The following is a 20,462-nucleotide window of genomic DNA, read 5'->3' as shown; positions in this document are numbered from 1 at the left end:
TTGAAGCACTGTATACCATTGTCATTTTTTGTCTATAGTCACATCTCAACTCTCCCACCGCGTCATAGACGCAAAAATCAAAATGAAAAAAAGTGAATGAGTCAAAGGTATTTCTACTGTAATCTTCATGCCTTATCTCTAAAAGCCTTGGAATGGCATGACGTCTCGGAACTTCCCGCTGACATTTTGGATTTGTACGGAACTTTAACAGCTTCTAGGAACTTTTACTTCTTCAAATCGTTGGTATCATTGGCAATTGAGGTACACTTATTCTATCCCTTGATTTTCATGCAGGCCCGTTTACCCTTCACTTTCCGTTCCGTTGACTCATTCCTCCGCATTCAACCCCGCCAACTTCGATATTCCTCAAACCCACCTACCAACCGACCAACAATGGACCAAAACGAATATCAGACAGACGCCCACCGGCGTCCGAAGAAGCTAATCTGTAAGTCTATCAAGTCATCCCTCTACACAAAGCCATCCCTCTACACAAAGCCATCCCTCTACACAAAGATCCATCCAAGCCCCTCACTCATACAAACCTCATGCTAACACTCCAATCCCCAAAGTTGCACCAGGGGACATTGCACAAACCTCCGAGGAGCCAACCCCAGAACCTCAACCGCAAGCAGCCCCGGTCCCAAGCCAAATCGCAGAAGCCCTCCGTAACTCAACCCCAACATCAACCCCCGACTCCACAACGGAAACGGAGGTCCTCTCGCACGCCGCACGCGCGCACCAATTCGGCACAAACCCACCCCTAACCATCTCCCAAATCCACGGCACAAACCCCCTCCACCAGTTCAACACCTGGTTCCGGGACCCCCCGCCTCCCCGCCTCCTCCGCCCCGGAAACATGCACCCTATCAACCGCCTCCCTCCCCTCCGGCCGGGTCAGCGCACGCATCGTCTACCTCAAAGAACTCGACGAGCGCGGCTGGGTCATCTACAGTAACTGGGGTAGTCGCGAAGGCAAAGGCGGACAAGTCTTTGGTCTCGATGGCTCCGATACACTCGGCGCCATGCCTGAGCCCACTAGCGTTACCTCTGAAGTTGGGACGGGGAATAAATGGGGTGCGTTGACGTTCAGCTGGGGTAGCGTTGAACGCCAGGTCCGCATTGAGGGTTTGCTTGAGCCGCTTAGTCGTGAAGAGAGCGAGCTGTATTGGCGGACGCGGGAGCGGGGGAGTCGGATTGGTGGATGGGCTAGTTGGCAGAGTCGGGTTTTGTGGTCTGCGGAGCCCGGGCAGATGGAGGAGAACCAGCGACGGAAGAGTGTGGCGAAGTTGCAGGGGGCGTTTGATGGGAATTCGATTGTGCCGGCTGATATTGATCAGACGGATGATGCGGATGGACGGGCGTTGCTTGAGTCGAAGGTGAAGGAGATGGAGGAGAGATTTAAGGGCGTGGAGGATATTCCTCTGCCGCCGTTTTGGGGTGGTGTGAGGCTTGTGCCAGAGTCTGTGGAGTTCTGGCAGGGACGTCGGAGTCGTTTGCATGATCGGTTCCGGTATGTTCGTGTTGAGAGTGAGGAAGGTGCGAAGTGGCGAGTTCAGAGACTGTCGCCATAGACTATAGATGTAGATTTAGCTGCATGTCTAGTGGATTTAGGGGGTTCAATTAACTGTTCTATAAACTATCGCATCATCCATATCTCTTATCGCCATCACTATCAGTCTTGGCACGCGAACTCCGTCTTTGAAACATCCCTTGAGTCCTACGCTACTTGGATATAGTCTGTAATCTTATAACACAGCACTTCGAAACACGGGATATACAGTTCTATCCCAACCGCAGCCATGTCCACCTCCCAATCAACCTCTCCCTCCACATCCCCCTGGATCGTCCTCGCAATCACGAGCGGCGCCTTTGCTGCATTGAATGGTGTTTTTGCGAAATTGTACGTTATCCATAATTGATGCTATAGCTACCAGCTACCAGCTACCAGCTATCAGCTCTTGCAATGTTAACGTCCCACAGAACCACGGACGACCACACCACAGCCTTTGCCCAATCCCTCGCCCACCTCTTCGGGTTGGAATCATCGCCTGTGATTGAGATGCTTACTCGAGGTGTATGTTTATCTTTATGGATCCTCCACAACACATCACTGTGTTATACTAACTATGCATAGGCATGTCTCGGCCTAAACGTCATCTGCAACATAATAATGTGGGCCCTCTTCACACGCGCGCTAACAGCTGGTCCGTCGACGGTCAAAGTCTCCATCACCAATACAGCGTCGAATTTCTTGGCGACAGCGTTGTTTGGAATGATTGTTTTTCAGGAGGCTGTTGGTGGGCTTTGGTGGTTGGGGGCTGCGATGATGGGGGCTGGGTGTATTTTGGTTGGGATGAGAGAGGGGGCTTAGATTGGATTGAGGTTGGGTTAGGTTAGGTGTTATATTGGATCTATATAATTTAGAGAATTTGGATATGTGGTTTTAGTATGGGGGAGTATGGGACGACTTTCATTGATCTTGAGGGTAGATTGTTGCTGTAAGAAAAGGGCGACAGAATTGTAGTTCCCAGATAGGAGCTGTTGCTCGGTTGATAGCTCTGCTCTCCAGGTCCATATCCCCAAACAAGATAGGGCGTCAGTTAATCGGCTCTATTTTATCCCGAAGATGTTTTTTTTTTTTTTTTTCGAGCTCTATCGACTTACCTATCCTTGCCTGATTCCGATCCGATCCCATGATTGATCTAAATCAAGAATTCGGGGAGTCAGGACTGGAGACCCGTTTTGATGCAGATTCGTCTGTCTTTAAGGCGCCCTGGAACATTGACCTTGATGTACTTTTAGTTCAAGAATTGACTCATTCTGATATAATTGTACAGACCAGTAACTAAAACCCCGTTCGTATTCTTCGATATCGTTGTCTTTGGTAAGGCTAAAACGCCACTCTCGTGCTTTCTTCTTTCAGAAAAGTAGTTTGCTCCTGTGGGACTGAACGCAGCCATATACAGTCACTCTTGTTGGCTGCAAGGAAGCTTTATTGATATATTCTGTGCAATGAAAGTGTCAATCTCCACTCTTCAAAGACCCGTTCACAATCTTCCAGCACATTCAGACCAAGGGTTTGCCCCTGTCGGAATGAAAATAGCCATGTCCAATCGCTCTTCGGGGTAACTCCTGCATATCCTAATATGAAATCCCGGATCATTTGCAAGAACCCATCTGAAATGTGAAAAAGCTTCCGATTCATGATTGCTCCTTGAACATTTCGGGTTGTGCGTGCTTTCCGGCATTTTTCATAAAGAGTTAGTACAGCAGCTGTGAGATCTTGAGCTGAGGAGTGCGTTGATACTGAGGGATCGCTTCCATGGTTTCTAGGGTTTAGGTAATGAGCCTGCAACAGACCAAGAAGCTTGCCGATGACTGCTCCGTCTTCAACGGCCATCGCAGCCCCTTGTGCCTGATATGGCAGAGTGGGGTGACAGGCATCACCAAGTAAAGCAACAGATCCCTAGCGAGTTCAGTTAGTAGGTTCGTGGTTGGAAAGACATGGTGATATACCGACCTTGGTCCACGATTCCAGCTCGGAGAGATGTGTTAATTTCCATTTGTACACCGATGGCACACAGGAAACCAGCTTTTGCAATCTAGAAAGCGAGAACCATATTAGTGCGAAGTTGGATCCGACTATTCCAGGGATCCTTACGTTCCGTCCCAGTCGGCATAGCTCTCTCGCATCTCTGTAATATCACCCTGCTCTCTCCGAGAGCCCGATGATAAGTTATCGGGCCGCATGAGAACAAGATTGAACTCCCTTCCACCACGGAGAGGGTAGAAGATGGTATGCTTCTCTGGTCCGAGCCAGCTTGTGATCGCAATTTCCCGACATAGTTTGTTTACTTCCTCGTCTCCCAAAGCCTCCAGCTGCTCTCGTGAAAAGGTTGCCCGATAGGCCATGTCACCTGTGGGGACTGGAGAATGAGGAGATCCGAGAACAGCTTTTCTGACCGTGGACATTTGGCCTTTTCTTGTCAGATTAGATGGTCGAGAATATAACTGGCAAATGATCTATCTACTTACCGTCAGCGCCAATCACAACATCTGCCGATATGCATCTCCCGTCAGCGAGAAGAACGGCTGGCTGATCGGTGTAAACATCTTCTACTTCTGCCCCCAATTGAAAGACGGCACCAAGTCGAATTGCTTCGTCAAGAAGGATGCGATGATAGTCCACCCGATGAATAATTCTGCAAAGGGGTTAGAGACAACATCACGGCCAGGCCAATCAACCACGTACATCCACGGTGCCCCGAACTCATCCGTGATATCGTCCCCGAACGGCATTGATCGCAGAAGACGGCCATCCTTGTACCTCCGTAAATGAACTTGTTGCACCTGACTTCCGTGCTCCAATAGTTGGGGAAGTAGGCCAAAGTCGCACATTATCCTAGCGCCATTTGGTGGGATTTGGATGCCTGCTCCAACTTCGTGGACTTCGGGTGACCGCTCGAGAATTTCCACGTCGATACCTTCACGGCGACAAGCAATTGCACAGGCCAGCCCGCCTAGCCCCCCGCCGACAACAACGACTTTCATCTCTGTTGATGTCAAAGTGATGTTCCCCCGGACTGCGTTGGGTTCCGAATTAGGACTAGTGGGAATTCCGATTCAGACCACCTTGTGTGCACTTCGTATGCAGACAATATGACATATACAGGAATTCAGGCTTTGCGTGGGAAACAAAATCAATCTGCTGTGTCAAGACTTATCTGGTGATGGAAGTCGTATATGGAGTGGATTTGGCAATACCTCCTGAGGTCCTGGATCCACATGTATTATTCAAGGCGACACAATATAGAGACATCAAGCAATTAAACATATACACTGGATTTTAGCTAGTGACCATCAACCCGGGAAGATCATACAAGATGGTAACTTTCAATCAATTCTGGTACAGCAATTCTGGAGGTGATAATAATACATGTACCCAGGCTATTTTTGAATGAAGCAAACCTACTCATCCTCGTCGCCATCGCCGTCATTGTCGTCAATCTCAGACACGTCTTCCCCCGACCAAACACCATCGAAAACCCCCGGGTTCAAAATAGATGGCCGGGCCTCGACGCTTTTTGAAAGCACGCCTAGTAGAAGTTTATCGTCATCCCGACTTCTCGCAGCCCCATCCATAACGAATGCATATTCATGGCCCATCTCCTCCACGAGGGCCAAGAGCATATTGCGCGGGAGATATCTTCCCGCAGTCCCCCAGAATGGCTTCCCTTTTTCTGCTTGTAGAATTGCAGTGGCTTGGCTTGACTTGCTGCGGCTGCTATGTTGCCAGCACATCCGTAGTATCTGCACACAGTAATGAAAGTACAGATATCTAGCTGCTGGTCGGAAGCCTGAACGGAACTTCAGTAGACGGCCGTCTAGCTGTCTGAATGTCAGATCCGAAAATCTAGAGACAGGCTCGTCAAGTTTCTCCCAGTCTGGGTCGATCAGCCGAACACGGTACTCCCGGGGCTCACCTTCGAGCCAGTACTTAACCGCAGATACCATGGCGTTATCATAATTCGGGATATCAGGAACTATAACAAATTTTCCAGCATCAAAATAGCTCTCCAGCCTTCTATGTAGAAGGAGGCCGTTCCGAGGGGAGAAAAGTTCTGCTGGCCTCTTTTTCCCAAAGATTGCGTCCATTGTATCTTGGCCGTTCATATCGGGAAACAGATGAGATGCTTGGATAACCTCCTTCTCCAGATAATCCCCAATGATAGGATCCCACAGCCACGGTTTAGTTGGATGTTTGGCCCCGTATACTTCGATCATAGTGCTTCGGAAATTGGCCTGCTGCCTTGTGTCTCGACCTCCTGCGCCTGTACCCTTGATGGCCATTCCCATGGTGGAGGTGGTGAAGAGTTTCATAAACGATGCCCTCAGACCCCTACGAGGTGGGAGGTTCTTCAGCTGAGTAACCCTATCTTCACAGATTTTCCTGGTCTGCTCTTGGGCCCGAATCTTTTCGAATATGCTTTTGGCCTCGTCTGTCTTCTCCCATTCGTCCTTCAGACCTTTAAAACTTCCAAGAGAAATTTTTCGATCAACGTCTGACCTTTCAAGGTTGATCTTTTCAATTTGCACTGCTTGGCTCCAGAACTTCAGGTCAAACGACCCATGTGCCCGCCAGGGTCCTCGGGCTCTCGTCAGATCCGTTGTCAGTTCGTGTTTTCTTTTTTTAAGAACTCGGATCGCTTCTGGTTCGGTTTGGAGGGATTCCATTGATTGGCTTAGAACATCCATGTTATGATTCAGATTCTGCAGACATTGGACGTTTGGGTTGAACTTTGGAAATTCTGGTCTTCAGGATTCAGGTTCAAGGAGACTCATGGCTGTAGCGAGAAGATGACTTTCAGAGATATTCGTCCAGCGAGGAAAGAGAATACCCGTGTTACTGTCACCGGTAAAGTTTAACAGCTACTAAGCCTATCTAGGTAATATACATAGCTGTGAAACTGTCATGATGCAAGTAATGTCTGTGAAATATACCCCCATAAAGCGGCACCGTGGCCTGTCCGGTATATACTATACAGTTGTTCATGTATAAAGCAGAGTGTGGCACGTGACTGAGCTATTTCCTTGCCTCAAGGTCTTTCCTCAACTCTTCTATCTTCACAATGCAACTATTCTCTTGGCCTCGATCGCAGCTACTAGAAATCGGCGACCAAAGCTGGTGCCCCTCATGGCTGCACCAGCACGAGCAACTAGTTCTCACCCAATTGTGGAATCTTCGAGTCCCCTGGTGGAGCCGTGGAAGTCTTGCGAAACAGGCATGTGCGGTGTTCAAAGAGCACTTGAAAGACCTTTCCTCGTACACAGTCTTGGACATTTGCGCTGGCGCCGGTGGGCCTACCCCAGTCCTCGAATCGGAACTCAATAAACAACTCGAGTCCGAGGGCAAGGGCCCTGTTCAGTTTGTTTTGACCGATTTGTATCCCCATATTGAAGAGTGGGAGCGAATCTCAAAGAAACAGCAGAATGTCACGTATATCGAGAGCCCGGTGGATGCTCGAGCTGTTCCTCGATTCGCAGCAAGTTCGAAAAAAGAATGTCGGATCTTCAATATCTGTTTTCACCACTTTGGAGATGAAGATGCAGCAGGAATTCTGCGTAATGCAATTGAGTCTGCTGACTCGTTTATGCAAGTTATGATTCCGTTGATATCATCTGTTTCATCAGCTAATTTGATCCCCTATAGCATATTCGAAATCACGTCACGCGATCTTTGGACCTGTCTATGCTCGCCTTTGGTGTTCTTTTATACTTTCTTTGTAACTCTTGTTTGGTATTGGGATTTGCCTATCCATCTCCTTTTCACATTCATTTTTCCCGTGGCACCTCTGACTATCTTGATTGATGGGTTTATATCCTGTCTCCGAACTCGCACCGCAAAAGAAACCTGGCAACTGCTGGATCAGCCAGACCTTGACCTCACCAACTGGACGTTTCACAGTGGGCAGAAAATTGTTCAATTCCCTTTCATCACTTTGTATTATCATGTTGGCATCAAATCATAACAGGGGGTTATGTTCATCCACCTTGTTTTATGTATTTGCCAACACGTCTGCCTGACAATCCAGGCTTTCATGCATATCGCCCCAACTCGCTGATTAGGCAGGTAGTTAACTAACCGTGCCAAGCGCTCAATTCCGACCCTGGAATTGAGTCATCTTTTACTTTGCACTTTTTTACATTGCTATATGTTAGTGTTTCCCGATGTCATAGTACGGTAGTGGAACTATATACACCTAGGCTGGATCTAATTATGATGCCCTATATACCCAAAAGGGAGCGGCCTTGATGTGTCTGATGATCGATGTCAGGTTAGCATACCATGTTTTGCTTTTATATTGCCTTTTATCGAGAAACTTTCTACTTCCCAAAACGGGACCGGAGCTTCGATTTAGTTCGTTACCTTCGTGTCCTTCAACTACATTTCTTTTTCATCCAAAATAACTACCACTCTCTTCCATCCAACTATATCTTATTCGCCCCTACGAACCCTATACCAGTATCCTTTGTGTTTTCTTACCAAGTCCCCTACTTTTGGCCTACTTCTCAGTTCAATATGGGTACCCAAATAGCGCCCGCATCAGGCATCCATAGTCTCCCACTTGAGCTACTAGCGGACATCGCCAGACACACCGAGGCTTCTGGTCTATGCGCTCTTCGGCTCACCTGCCGAGCGCTGTACCATAGCAGCCTTCGCTACTTTACTCAAACCTTTGTACACACATTAAAGACCGATCTTTCACCAAAATCACTTGCCCGCGTCGAGAAAGCAGCCAACGATGAAATTTTTGGCCCCTGTGTCCACAAGTTAAAGATCATCAGGAATTCAAAAGATTGCCTGGGACAACTCGCCCCGGATAACACATCAAACGAAACATATATTCAATCATGGCACGATGTGATAAAACGCCTGGTGAACTGTCGATCTTTCGAACTGCACTATTTAACATATACAACACTGCATCCCGACGGCGATGGCATCACGCTTGACGCGGCCACTGGCTTCCTTCTCGAAACTATATCCACCACGAACATTCCGATGGAATCTTTCTCGATAGATGTTATGAGATACAGGGATAGAAGGCAACAGGAAAACATAACGCAATTTGGTCTCGCCACTTTTAGGATCCCGGCATTTTCCCAGCTCAAGGAACTAAGCCTTGCGATGCCGGATGCCGAGACGGAGACTATCAATTGGATGGCGAAAACGATACAAGGCGCCAAATCTCTCCGAAAGCTGGGGATCCTTTTTAGCTGGAATTGCAAATCGACTTCACTTCTCTCGCAGCTTTCGTCGGTTGGATGCTTGCCGGAACTACAAGAGTTGACTTTTTCGCGGATGTCAATTGACTCTTCGGCTGCTTTGGGGATGTTCCTTTACAACATTCGAAAGTCTCTTCGCTCTGTTATTTTTTCTGTTGTGCAGCTGGAGCCTCGAGGCTGGCGCTCTATTCTCCGCGAATTGAGTGGAGATGTATACCGACTTAACAGTTTGATTCTGCTTCGTGTGGTAGAATCTCAGAGGCTCGTGAGCTTCCGGAGGATTCTACATTACGCACTCGCGGTCAGGCCCCTAGACAGGAGACTATTCCATCCGGGCCAACTGTGCTTTTCTGAACGGGAGGATGTGGTCTTCACCTACTCGGGACCGGATTTCAACCAGATTATACGGAGAGTGGCTGACCTTATAGAGTCATCTTAGGACGAGGCATGAGTTGGACAGAGGTTGTCATATGTGTCTGTCTTTTGTTGGTTTTGGCCTTTATCAACGTAATAACTACAGTCAAGCCAACTATATCATTATCCTTGATTCTAGCGCATCTCTGTAAGAAATGCCTAGAGTAGGAATTACCCTAGAGTGGGAATTACATAGTTAGCGATATCAAATGCAAAACAGGGTTATATTTGATTTTGAATATCACTATCACATAAGACTGTCATTAAAACCCCAATGAAAAATGCGGCAATTCAAAGAGCTCTTGTGTTCTATGTTAGTAATAACCCACCTATAAGCCATTACCCTCGATCGCAGCTAATGCCGGCTGGGCCTGCGAGAATGGAACATACGGATCTGTATGCATTAGTATACCGCAGCGGCACGTTTTCGAGAGCGTTCCTGGCACTGCCCACTTACAGTCACTTCCAGCCACATTCTGGCCCGCGCCAATAAAGCTCTTCAGAGCCGCCAACTGAATAGCAGAAGTCGAGGCAGCGGTATCAAAGTAATATCTGGCAAGTTGGGCCATGGATTCAGGGACCGACAGTCCACCCAACGAGGGAAAGGAGGACATGCCAGCGATTCGGGTAGCCAGAAAGGGGATTGCGCCACCTCCGTGGGAAAGATTAGCAGCAAATTCTCAATGGCACGCACAGTGCCGAAAGGATACTCGGTCATCGGGATAGGATGGCCCAGGGCGACAGATGTACAGTCTGGAGAAGCCGCGTGAGCAAACACGCTGGCATTGCGTGCTTCCAAGGCCGAAAAGTGTGTATAATACAACGTCAAGTTAATAAAACTGCTCTTCCCCTGAGCTCCGGGGTGCCGGGGATAGCGAGACCTATGACCGACTAACCCTATTTCGATGTTGAAAGTGGCGTCGTCCAGAATGGAATATGCTGCAGTGGCCGCCAAGTTGCCATAGAAAAAGATGATGTCGGCTCGTCGCCACCAAGTATTCTGTCGACAAACCCTTGGCGTCGGCGAAACAAAGTGTACTCCTATGACGAATTCATTGAACATTTTCGGAAATGTCGAGAGGCTCAGAATCTATGGAAATTGAGCAATCAAGGGGTTGATGTCTCTGAGATCTCGGGATTCGTCAAGCGTGCAGGTGATTTGGCCAGGCTTTCTTCCAATTCCGAATGGAACGCGGGATTTCCATAGCTTTTAAGTATAAAGAAGAGAATGTACCTGGTTAGACGAGTGAGTCAATCGTACATGCTGGGAAATTTGCTGGAACCCGGAGTCATGTGATCATATTCTGCAGGACTTGTGTGGATTACCTAGCTCATTCTCTTCTCTTCCTTTCCCCTGCGTCAGATAGTCAATACAGTCACCTTCCATCTTGTCGCTTTGTGTTCTCAGAGACTCCTTGTCCCCACATTCAGGCCCACTTATGCGGCAACGATCACGTGCGCGAAGATCATCCCCACACGCTTTGTTTTACTTCGGTCTTTCACATCACCCAAAACCCGACCACGAAATTGATCTCTTCCTGCACAAATTGAACATGATTCAACACCCACGTAATCCCCAGCCTGACCCGATCACCTCGGAAATAGGTCAGTTCCTTGCACCGCTGGTTATTTTTCCTCAGGACCGCTTGCAATGAACTACTTGGGTGTTCCTATTGTAGTAGGTATAAGTTGGGTTATTGCTCATTCATATTCCAGCGCCTGCTACTCAATATGTCAAGATTTCTATGGTTGTCGTCCGTGATGAGGACTATGAGCCAGCATGCCAGAAGCTGAAGGGCTCTGGATTTTATGAAATAATCCCCGACCGCACGATTCTCCCCGAGATTTTAGCGACACTCCCAGACCCAGAGCAGGCTATTGAAGAGGTCAAGAGGGAGTATCAACGTCTGGATAACTCAACTACGACGTTCGAATATCCACTCAATCACCACCTTGCTGGGAGTCTACGGTTGACCTTGGCCCCAAACTCCTTCGCAAATCTTTCCATACCGGATGTGATTGGTGACATAAAGCAGAATAACGTGTCTACCAAGGGCTACGACATATACAGGAGTATATGCCATCCACTTGAAGAGGCGTTGGTGGAAAGTTTTGTGAAGTGTGTTATTGACGATCAAAATGATGAGAATGCCGAGTTTTCTGGTTGGGGAGACAGATTGAGCACATGGGTGGCTATGATGTGTGCATACCTTGAGGTGAATAACGATATTCTCGATAGCTGCGCAGATGAGCGAGCAGTGAAATGGTTTAGTGTGACCTACGGTCGGATACACGAAGAAAGGTTCGGCCCCTTGGATAGACGTGTCTCAAACCGACTGGGCTCCGGAAGAGAAATGCCGGTGGACATGAGAGGCAACCCGTTGCCCGATTAAAGCCTGTAGGTAGGTCCCCTTGACCTGGACTTTTCTGTACAATATGGGAGCAGACCAAAAAACTCGACATTTTAACCAAGTCCATACAATTATAGAAGCTGTCATGAAGGAAATGACCATAGTGTAAGTATTCAACCCCCCTGCGATGCGAACAGCCGAAAAAAATATGGTCCGGGCTGAAAAGAAAGTCCCAAAGCATGCAAGTGCTAATATCCGACTGTGGCGGTCAGCTTTGGAGTGGTAAAGTGGTACCTACTCCCGATAACCTCCGTATCAAATGATTTAACAGCAAGAAGGTGCCGAGGGCGAGTGTAGATTTATTGTGCGCTTTGTACTCTGATGGGATATGGGGGATTTTAGGTCTTGCCTCCACTTTGAACACATTAGAGCCTACAATAGATGGAGACATGGATAGGCGAGCAACGCTTATTATGTAGCAAATAACTCTCTATCAACGTAATATAACATGGAAACATAGCGATCCTGCTTTTCATGGAATCATCGGCCGATCCTCTCTGTCCTCGAGTTCTACCACCGCATCATCATCCCTCCCTTCTAGGATATCCGACGGCCCCGGTTGCCCAGGTACAGTACGATCACGCAGCCGGACCGGCCGGCCAGAGACCTTACCAGACACAAACACAGCGACGGTCTGAATGAGCCGCCACAAGCGATCTTCCAGTGTTTCAGGGGCAGGGGTGTTCAGGTGACCACCAAACGCAGAAAGTTCAGACGAACTCGTTGCTGCCAGTGTATGTTCCTCGGCTTCGACCTTGAACTGATACTTCAAGCAGTCCTTGACGGTAACCAAGCCGGTGAGTTTGCCGCGGTGCTCGACGAGAATGACTCGTGGGCCCATCTTCTTGAAGATTTCCATGACTGTTTCGAGGGGATGACGCGGGTGAACGGTTAGCGGTGTGTGGTCCACATATCGCGAGAAATCGACGAATGAAGCACCTGCACTCCTCTGAATTGCATCGAATGTGTCAGATGACCGAGGGCGTTGTGAGACGGATGCCCTGCGCGCAACGGCTGCGTCGGCTGCGTCTTTGGTGAACACGCATCGGGCGTTTGGCGCGACCATGCCCTGGTTGCGGGCGCGGTCGATGGCGTACCGGAGTTCGGTTCGGCCGATGTATCCGACCAGGATCTTGGAAGTGCGGTCCTCCACGACAGGGAAGCCTTGGAATTTGTTGTCGTTTAGGAGATGTTCTGCTTCGCGCACGGGGAAGTCCGATGCTGGCAGCGAGAGTGGGCCTGTGGTCATTGCATGTGATACAGGCACGTTGAAGACGTGATCCTCCTTGTTGTCTAGGAATGGGAACCCGTTGAACCAAATCATTCGATCGGCAATACCGCCACTGCCGAATCGATCGCCAACAGCTTTGGTGACGCCTACCACAATCTGTACAACAGTCAACATGGTTAGATGAAACAATAGCATTTGGAATGAAATCTTACCATGGTTGGTAGAATATAGGTCAGTGCGCCAGTCAGCTCGAACATGATGACCGTTACAGAGATGGTCAGATGCATGATTCCACTGAGGGCTGCCCCAGCTCCCAGGAACGCATACGTTCCCGGTGTAATGCAAGGAACATCTGGGTCACACGAAGCGAAGAATGCAGATTGGGGGAACGACTCATATAATGCCTGTACCATGATTCCAATCATACGGCCAAACGAAGCTCCGACGGCCATGGAAGGCACGAAGATACCGGCTGGCACCTTGCACCCATAGGAAATAATCACCAAACCAGTGCGAAGAATAGTCGCAATAGCTAGTGAGAAGACCATCGACCATCGGTTCTCGGAGCTGCAATGGGTTAGCAATGTCCTCTCATGAATATGGAGGGGTATATCCGTACTCGCATAGTCCGTTATAGTCATGGCCACCCTCGCATTCGCGGAATAAGATCTCCATCATTCCGGTCATGTTGATCTTCAGAAACATGTTGGGGTAGCACAGTATCGCAGTGAGTCCCGCGAGAACAATCGACTCGGTTATAGGCCACTGTGAGAGGTATTTCTTGCGAAATGCGGCCATTCGAAGGTTCCATTTCATTACAAATGCACCGTAAAGCCCACCGAAGACACCGAGGCCAATAAAGAAGATGAACTCGAAAAAGTGCCATGTGCGATTGTATTCCACTTGGAACATGACCAATTGACCGGTTCGGAAAGGGTTAACAGCCTAGAATGGATTAGGCATGGCCCAGAATCAATTGACAACATGGGAAACGTACCGCCAGCACACTAGTCGCTACTAAGGCGCAGAAATAGCTGCGCCAAAGAGTCTTGAGGGGGAAATAGTTTGCCATTTCCTGTTAACAGTCAGCTTTCATCCTATGAGCTAGCGCGCCATTGAACTCACCTCCAGGGAGAACAGAACGCCTCCAATTGGACTGCCAAAAGCGACAGCCACACCAGCTGCCGCCGAGGCAGTCAATATTTCTCTCGTCTTCGATGCATTTTGTTTGTATTTACCAAAGAACCGTGATATCACGTTTCCGGTACACACAGCAAAATGCACGCTAGGTCCCTCTTTTCCAACAGACAAGCCCGATGCAATAGCCAGTGGAAGGGCAATTGACTTGATTAGGAGAGTCCATGCACCTAGGAAGCCCTTCATGACGAAGCCAGCAATAATGCATTTGATCTCTGAGATACCAGAGCCTGCAGCGTACGGCGCAAATGATTTGACCAGAACTGCGGCGACGGATGAAAGCAGCAACTATCCTCCAAATTAGCCTATGAATTCATAGTTTCACGGGTATTAACCAGCCACACGTCTTACCGCGCCAAAGAAATAAAAAACATAGTTTATCAGCCAGAATGAAGTCCAATGTTTCCACTCGGGGCAGCCTATCAAGGAAAAGGGTTAGTTTCTAAGAAGCTCGTCGTACAACCTGCTGAACATACCATTCTCGGCACCCCAGCAGCAGAAAGACTCATTGAGGTAGAACGCGGTAGTACAATGGCCCAGCTTAATATCAGAGAGCCATTCCGTGATGATATTGAGAACAGCCGAATTTAATCCAATTGCCATGCCCACAAGCGTAACAACAAGCCATGCCTGGCCTGCATCGTATGACTCGTACATTTTCCGTCTCCAGCCAAGGATCCCTTCCTGATCCCAGAATCTAGAGCCATTGCGCCTTTTCGCGCGCCGCCGTGATTGTTCATAAACTGCATCTTGGACCCAGTCTATTGTTGTAAAATCCTCATATCGCTTGACCTCATTGATTTCCTCTGGGATGGCGGGGGTTTCTTGGTCGTCGGAGTCGGCTCGTGGGTCGATGGGGGAGGGGATAGAACGACCGGATGGCCTTCGCGAGGTGCGCCGCTCTCTTGAAAATGAAAGGGACCTATTAAAGGTCGGGGAGAGGCGTGGAGATGTCATAACATTGATCGAGGAGGTAGAGTCAGCATAGTCAATTTAAAGTTGACTCGATGATCTGTGTCCGCAATGGACGCCGCACTCCGCTGTGAGAATGGGAACCCTCGAATTCGAAGTCAGCTCCCCCTCGATACTACTGTTCAACGCTGTATAAGCAACAATCAGAAGACAGGGGTGGACAGAGCTCTTGAAAGTAGATGATGTGACAAAGCGAGGTCGCCAAGTATGGATCGATAACGGGGAGCCTCCTGAGATAACGCGGCCACGCGTTTTGCTCTTTCTCGACTCCACGCTTGCGCCAACTTGCTTCTGCAACGGGAATATTTGACTAGCGCACACTGCAAATCGAATACTTTTATTCTACCAGTACTTTATCTCACCAGGATTCAACACCATGCCTCCAAAGACAGTGGGAGAGCCGGATGAGATCACCGGGCAGAGCGCACTTCCGAGTAAGTCCCAGACACTACTTTTATTTTAGATTGACATACTAATAATGTTCTATAGTTGCTCGAATTAAGAAGATTATCCAGTTGGACGAGGATATCGTACAATGCTCGAACAACGCGACCTTCGTCATCGCAATGGCTACCGTACGCCACACCCTCTACCTAAATACCTCAAACACCGACTAATGCTAGATCTAGGAGATGTTCATCCAGTATCTTGCTGAGCAAGGGCACAACGTGGTCAAAGCCGAGCGAAAACCACGCAAGACTGTTCAGTACAAAGATCTTGGTTCGTTACGCTATCCTCCGGTGAGCAAGAGGTCGAACAGCATGCTAACATGTACTAGCTTCGGCGGTATCACACACCGATAATCTCGAGTTCCTTTCCGACGTGATCCCTAAGACTACGACCTACAGACAATTCAAGGAGAAGAAGGCGAAGGATGCGGCGAATCAAGGCGCCGTCGAGAAGGGCCAACGCACTCTCAACGGTACCGGTGCGCCCTCACCAGCAAATGGAACAGGTATGGGAGATGCCACCCCACAAAGAGAATATTCAAAGACAACATCTCCGTCGGTTCCTCGGCCGATGGTCCCTGTAAGCGCGTTGATTGCGGACCGGACAGCTGAGCCCATGCCAGCCCATGACCATGATGTGGAAATGCAAGATTGATTGCACTATATCGTCCCCTTTTCTTTGAATCTTGTTATTTGCATAGGAGTTTTCTGATGGGTTTCCCTACGCATTGGTTTTTTTGGGATTTGTATGGTCGCATTGGGTCAGGTTAGATATTAACAAAGAAAACGAGATAGTATACAATTGACGAGTCAAAATTTAGCAGAAACATCAATAATTAATCAATATCAATCATAGAAATCATATTCATAGTATATAGAAGTTGTAGAATGTTTTCTTGTTAGGGAGTGAACGGGAACGGATCAGCCAATGACAGGCCCCGTGATTCCGATCGCTAGCGAAAGCTCTGGCTCCAACTTCAACTTCCGACTTCATCCACCCTCTATCCTCACATCGCTCTCCACAACTCGCGGCTCAATTCCCCCCGTGGTCAATTGCCCTCACAATGTCGCTCTCCTCCGCTTCCAGCACCCTGCTGCGCACCGTCGCTCGGCAGCAGCTCCCCACCTCCCGCGCCGCCGTCACCTCCTGCCAGCAGCGGAGGGGAGTTGCCGATGCGAAGTCGTCCTTCCAGTCTCCCTTCGCCAGCGCTAACGAGGCCGGCTCGACCCTGAAGATCCCCGACTTCAGCAAGTACAAGTCCAAGAACTCGGCCCGCTCCAACCAGGTCTTCTCCTACTTCATGGCCGGCTCCCTCGGTCTGGCGACCGCTGTCGGTGCCAAGGCTACTGTCCAGGGTAGGTTTTTGTCAACTCTTGGAATCTGAAATGGGAACAGCATTGGCATGGAATAGAACGATTGAATGAGATTCTTGAGCAAAGATTTTTGAATACTCGGGGAAATTCGGGCGACTTTGAACAAACGACTGATGTTATCCTTTCTCTCCAGATTTCCTGGTCAACATGTCCGCCTCCGCCGATGTCCTGGCCCAGGCCAAGGTCGAGATCGCTCTCGGTTCCATCCCTGAGGGCAAGAACGTACGTGTTTCCATCCACCACTTCATCAGACCGACTACAGTACCCCCATGATCCCTATCTAACATCCTTTCCAACAGGTCATCATCAAGTGGCGTGGTAAGCCCGTCTTCATCCGTCACCGTACCCAGGCCGAGATCGATGAGGCTCGTGAGTCTAAGTGGGAGGGTCTCCGTGACCCCCAGCCCGATGAGGACCGCGTCCAGCGTCCCGAGTGGCTCGTCATGCTCGGTAAGTGAACATGCGATTCGCGAACAACAACCCACAACCTTCTAACTCTCCTTTCTCCCTACAGGTGTCTGCACCCACTTGGGTTGTGTCCCCATCGGTGAGGCCGGTGACTACGGCGGCTGGTTCTGCCCCTGCCACGGTTCCCACTACGATATCTCTGGCCGTATTCGCAAGGGCCCCGCCCCTCTGAACTTGGAGGTCCCCGCCTACAGCTTCCCCGAGGAGGAGACCCTGGTTATCGGTTAAGCGAATTTTTGAATACACCCTTTTTCTGATCGCCGGATTGTCTCATTATAAGTGTGGATGAGATAAAGATGGGGGGATTATGTATCCTATCTATCTGTGTATGTGCTTGTGTGTTTTTCTTCCCTTTTTTAGACAGAGCGGCCGTGTGTCTTGTCAAGATTAAGAGACCTGTGTTTTAATATGGACAAAAAATGAGCCTCTTTCTTTCCTTGTCCCTATCTTCCTGGATCTTGATCTTTCTCCATGGCACCCGAGCTGTGGAGTCGGAGATACTCAGGCCCGGGGTTTGCCTGGCAGTGCAGAGGATTGTCCTATGGTCTCCTTGAGTACATATGTTCTTTATTTAGTGTATCACCTAGTCATGTTATTTCCTTTGTCCTATATCCACACTTCAGTAATTCTTGTGTAAAAGCAACAACTAACGCCAATGCTCCGCTATTTTGATATATTTTGATATATACTCGCTTTCCAAAAAATGCTCCAGTAGTCATACACTTAGATCGATTCCATCGTTATATCCAACTGCTTATCTATTTTTCTCAAATGTATGTACATAACCACCCCAACCAAAAGGGCAATTATCAAAACGAGACCAGATATGAACCAGAAAATGCTGATTCCTCGCTGGCAATGCAAGATGCTCGAATGAAATGGGGTTTTTTTACCGAGATCCGATCAGGGCAAAGAGTAGGCCCGTCACAGCTGCACCAGCTGCAGCACTCTGGAGAGCTGCAGTGGTGAGATCGTACTGGGAGACAGAAATGCTGCGCTCACTGAAGAACTCGCCAACCACCTGCCTCCAGTACTCGCGCGACAGAACCGGGGAAGTAATATTTGAGAGACGGGTCTGGAGAGACTGGGAGGCATCGGTATCAGTCACCGAGACAATAGATCCCGTAGTGGACGGATCAATCTCCTTCGCAGCAACCTTTGGCTCAATCAAAAGAGAAGGAGTGGCCCCAGCTGTGTTCTCGGAGGTCGAATCGACGATCTCGGGGAGGATAGAGGTATTCGGCAGCGCCGAGATCGAGATAGCGTTCTCAGCAAACATAGCCCGGTTCAGGACCTTCTCTTTCTCCAACGCTTCTACGACCTTATCCTCGAAACCCTTGACGAGTCGCTTCCGACGCCACGGCTCCACGAGAATCTGGAAGACAAGGAATAGCAGGACGTTCACGCCCATCAAACCCCAGGTTCCCCATGTCGACATACGACGGATCTTGTCGGACCAGACTTGCTCCTCGTGGTATCGTGAGAGGATACTCTTGCTCAGTTGCGCGGCAGCTTCTTCAGCTTCGCGCTCGCAGGCTGATAGAGTTTGTGAGGTCTCGGTCTCGGCGACCTCGTTCGTGTGGTCGTTGCGGTAGAGGAGGGTGAATCGCTCCAGGTCGGTTGAGGACCAGGCGTGCTTGCGTTGGAGGAGCTCGTTTACTTCGCGTTGGGAAGTTGAGCGACGGTTAATGGCTTTGGCGTACTCTTCTTTTGCCTTCTTGACGTTTGCTCGGGCGGTGCGGAGTCGGCCCTCTGGAATATCCCGTGGGGTTAGTGTCTGTGATTTCGCAGCAGGGTCAGGCCGATGCTACATACCGTGGAACTGGATATCGTTCTTCAGAGCTTCGATGCTGGAGTATCCAGTCAGGTCATTTAAACGCTGACCCGCTACGAAAACATTGGATTGCAGATTGTCCATCACTGTGCTGAACTGCTTAGACCATTTTGATCGACGGCTTTCCAAGTACGAGGGCAGACCTCCGCTCCTCGCGCCGGCACTAGCTTCTTCCTCCTGTGAAATGGACTGCTCTTTTTCATTCTCCTTCGTTTGTGGTGGTGCAGTGGTCTGATCGGTCTCTGTGGCAGGAGGAACCGAATCGCCAGAACTGCCCGCCTCCACACCCGGGATCGGGGCCGGGTCGCGGGAAGCGAGCTCCTGCTTAGCGAGTTCCTGCTCGGCGAGTTCCTTCTCCTTTTCCCTGATTAACCTCTCGGTGTCAGCGGAGAACTTTTCTCGGTCATTGTAGGCCAAGTATGTGGTCGGCTGTCGGCGGAATTGGCATTGTACGCAGGCGGAGAAGCTCCGCGGAGTCGGTCTGTTGACGGAGAATGCAGGGCGGAAGTGCGCTCGTGCTGGGGAGGTGCTTGTGAGTTGTAGGCTTGACCGAAGTGATTGCCTGAGCAGTTGTGGCATAGACTGCATGGCCAAAACAAGGGCCACAGGCTCGTGGCAGGAAGTGGTGGTGGTGCAAAGAGAGGATGAGGATCATCTCGGGACGGGACTTTGGCCTCCGACAGTCTTATCAGATTGCTGTGTAGCGAATTTCAATGTTCTACGAATATAGTCTTGAAATGTTATTGTTCATATATTTGGTCAGTATTTAATGTTCTGGATCTAGTGAAATTGTTTCCCCTAACTTCCCCCAGATTTGGTCTGAAGTGCCAAAAAAAAAAAGACAAAGAATACTTATTTAAATGGTATAAATAGTGTCTTTTATGGTGACCATATAAGTATATCTGCCATTCCATGTAGATATAGCTGGTATGTTATTCGGAATAGAAAGTACCCCCAAGAGGCCATAACTGACCTAGTATAGGTCATCTGAGTTCATGAGTCTCCTGATCAATCGTTCCTGTCACCAAAATCATCAGATCCATCAATTTCATCATCGAATGTTGGTGACCCTAAAGACCAAGTTGTCAAACTTGACGCCTGGCGGAAATAAACCATCGCCCAAATACCAGATAGAGCGCCGCCAGTGGCTAGCTTTGTCTTTGGGGCAATATTTTCCGGATCATACGCTTCGCTATTATTTACACAGTACATAGGAGAGGCTAAAAGCCTAGGCAATCCACAAGATTTGGCCAAGCTAAGAACTTCCGAGTACCGAGGCTTGACACTACGTAGCACTAGAAAGAGCTTTTATATCTAGGACT

At 49.1% G+C, this 20,462-nt stretch overlaps 12 protein-coding genes across 12 annotated transcripts; 7 read left to right on the top strand and 5 right to left on the bottom strand.

Annotated features, from left to right (window-relative positions):
* Window positions 1–393: 393 nt before the first annotated feature.
* Window positions 394–2,374, top strand: N7447_010853 (pyridoxamine-phosphate oxidase PDX3; the record flags this gene model as incomplete). Its single annotated transcript, XM_057235115.1, has 6 exons — window positions 394–448; window positions 573–896; window positions 976–1,513; window positions 1,760–1,903; window positions 1,984–2,077; window positions 2,138–2,374. The coding sequence occupies 6 exons, from the start codon at window positions 394–396 to the stop codon at window positions 2,372–2,374; spliced, it is 1,392 nt and encodes a 463-aa protein (XP_057080433.1).
* A 621-nt stretch (window positions 2,375–2,995) lies between these two features.
* On the bottom strand, window positions 2,996–4,554 carry N7447_010852 (putative salicylate hydroxylase; the record flags this gene model as incomplete). Its single annotated transcript, XM_057235114.1, has 5 exons — window positions 2,996–3,469; window positions 3,524–3,605; window positions 3,665–3,980; window positions 4,039–4,205; window positions 4,256–4,554. The coding sequence occupies 5 exons, from the start codon at window positions 4,552–4,554 to the stop codon at window positions 2,996–2,998; spliced, it is 1,338 nt and encodes a 445-aa protein (XP_057080432.1).
* A 417-nt stretch (window positions 4,555–4,971) lies between these two features.
* On the bottom strand, window positions 4,972–6,237 carry N7447_010851 (HNH endonuclease signature motif containing protein; the record flags this gene model as incomplete). The annotated part of the gene is made up of 1 exon (XM_057235113.1): window positions 4,972–6,237. The coding sequence occupies one exon, from the start codon at window positions 6,235–6,237 to the stop codon at window positions 4,972–4,974; it is 1,266 nt and encodes a 421-aa protein (XP_057080431.1).
* Window positions 6,238–6,632: 395 nt separating this feature from the next.
* N7447_010850 (uncharacterized protein) lies at window positions 6,633–7,532 on the top strand (the record flags this gene model as incomplete). Its single annotated transcript, XM_057235112.1, has 1 exon — window positions 6,633–7,532. One exon carries the CDS (start codon window positions 6,633–6,635, stop codon window positions 7,530–7,532), a length of 900 nt encoding a protein of 299 aa, XP_057080430.1.
* A 551-nt stretch (window positions 7,533–8,083) lies between these two features.
* Window positions 8,084–9,229, top strand: N7447_010849 (uncharacterized protein; the record flags this gene model as incomplete). The annotated part of the gene is made up of 1 exon (XM_057235111.1): window positions 8,084–9,229. One exon carries the CDS (start codon window positions 8,084–8,086, stop codon window positions 9,227–9,229), a length of 1,146 nt encoding a protein of 381 aa, XP_057080429.1.
* Window positions 9,230–9,533: 304 nt separating this feature from the next.
* N7447_010848 (Amidohydrolase 2) lies at window positions 9,534–9,818 on the bottom strand (the record flags this gene model as incomplete). The annotated part of the gene is made up of 2 exons (XM_057235110.1): window positions 9,534–9,598; window positions 9,662–9,818. The coding sequence occupies 2 exons, from the start codon at window positions 9,816–9,818 to the stop codon at window positions 9,534–9,536; spliced, it is 222 nt and encodes a 73-aa protein (XP_057080428.1).
* Window positions 9,819–9,931: 113 nt separating this feature from the next.
* Window positions 9,932–10,411, top strand: N7447_010847 (uncharacterized protein; the record flags this gene model as incomplete). The annotated part of the gene is made up of 2 exons (XM_057235109.1): window positions 9,932–10,014; window positions 10,120–10,411. The coding sequence occupies 2 exons, from the start codon at window positions 9,932–9,934 to the stop codon at window positions 10,409–10,411; spliced, it is 375 nt and encodes a 124-aa protein (XP_057080427.1).
* A 346-nt stretch (window positions 10,412–10,757) lies between these two features.
* Window positions 10,758–11,597, top strand: N7447_010846 (uncharacterized protein; the record flags this gene model as incomplete). The annotated part of the gene is made up of 3 exons (XM_057235108.1): window positions 10,758–10,809; window positions 10,845–10,886; window positions 10,921–11,597. 3 exons carry the CDS (start codon window positions 10,758–10,760, stop codon window positions 11,595–11,597), a joined length of 771 nt encoding a protein of 256 aa, XP_057080426.1.
* A 490-nt stretch (window positions 11,598–12,087) lies between these two features.
* On the bottom strand, window positions 12,088–15,000 carry N7447_010845 (chloride channel protein; the record flags this gene model as incomplete). Its single annotated transcript, XM_057235107.1, has 7 exons — window positions 12,088–13,002; window positions 13,059–13,413; window positions 13,466–13,791; window positions 13,844–13,921; window positions 13,972–14,331; window positions 14,395–14,462; window positions 14,520–15,000. 7 exons carry the CDS (start codon window positions 14,998–15,000, stop codon window positions 12,088–12,090), a joined length of 2,583 nt encoding a protein of 860 aa, XP_057080425.1.
* A 391-nt stretch (window positions 15,001–15,391) lies between these two features.
* N7447_010844 (histone-fold domain-containing protein) lies at window positions 15,392–16,119 on the top strand (the record flags this gene model as incomplete). Its single annotated transcript, XM_057235106.1, has 4 exons — window positions 15,392–15,449; window positions 15,505–15,590; window positions 15,645–15,735; window positions 15,794–16,119. 4 exons carry the CDS (start codon window positions 15,392–15,394, stop codon window positions 16,117–16,119), a joined length of 561 nt encoding a protein of 186 aa, XP_057080424.1.
* Window positions 16,120–16,528: 409 nt separating this feature from the next.
* On the top strand, window positions 16,529–17,534 carry rip1 (ubiquinol--cytochrome-c reductase catalytic subunit RIP1; the record flags this gene model as incomplete). The annotated part of the gene is made up of 4 exons (XM_057235105.1): window positions 16,529–16,820; window positions 16,972–17,060; window positions 17,138–17,288; window positions 17,353–17,534. 4 exons carry the CDS (start codon window positions 16,529–16,531, stop codon window positions 17,532–17,534), a joined length of 714 nt encoding a protein of 237 aa, XP_057080423.1.
* A 661-nt stretch (window positions 17,535–18,195) lies between these two features.
* Window positions 18,196–19,728, bottom strand: she9 (putative mitochondrion biogenesis protein (She9); the record flags this gene model as incomplete). The annotated part of the gene is made up of 2 exons (XM_057235104.1): window positions 18,196–19,058; window positions 19,122–19,728. The coding sequence occupies 2 exons, from the start codon at window positions 19,726–19,728 to the stop codon at window positions 18,196–18,198; spliced, it is 1,470 nt and encodes a 489-aa protein (XP_057080422.1).
* Between the last annotated feature and the right edge of the window lie 734 nt (window positions 19,729–20,462).

Source organism: Penicillium robsamsonii (genome assembly GCF_028829455.1).
Source record: "Penicillium robsamsonii strain IBT 29466 chromosome Unknown utg000008l_segment0_segment0, whole genome shotgun sequence".
Taxonomy (NCBI): domain Eukaryota; kingdom Fungi; phylum Ascomycota; class Eurotiomycetes; order Eurotiales; family Aspergillaceae; genus Penicillium; species Penicillium robsamsonii.
This window is presented reverse-complemented; position numbering and strand designations above follow the sequence as displayed.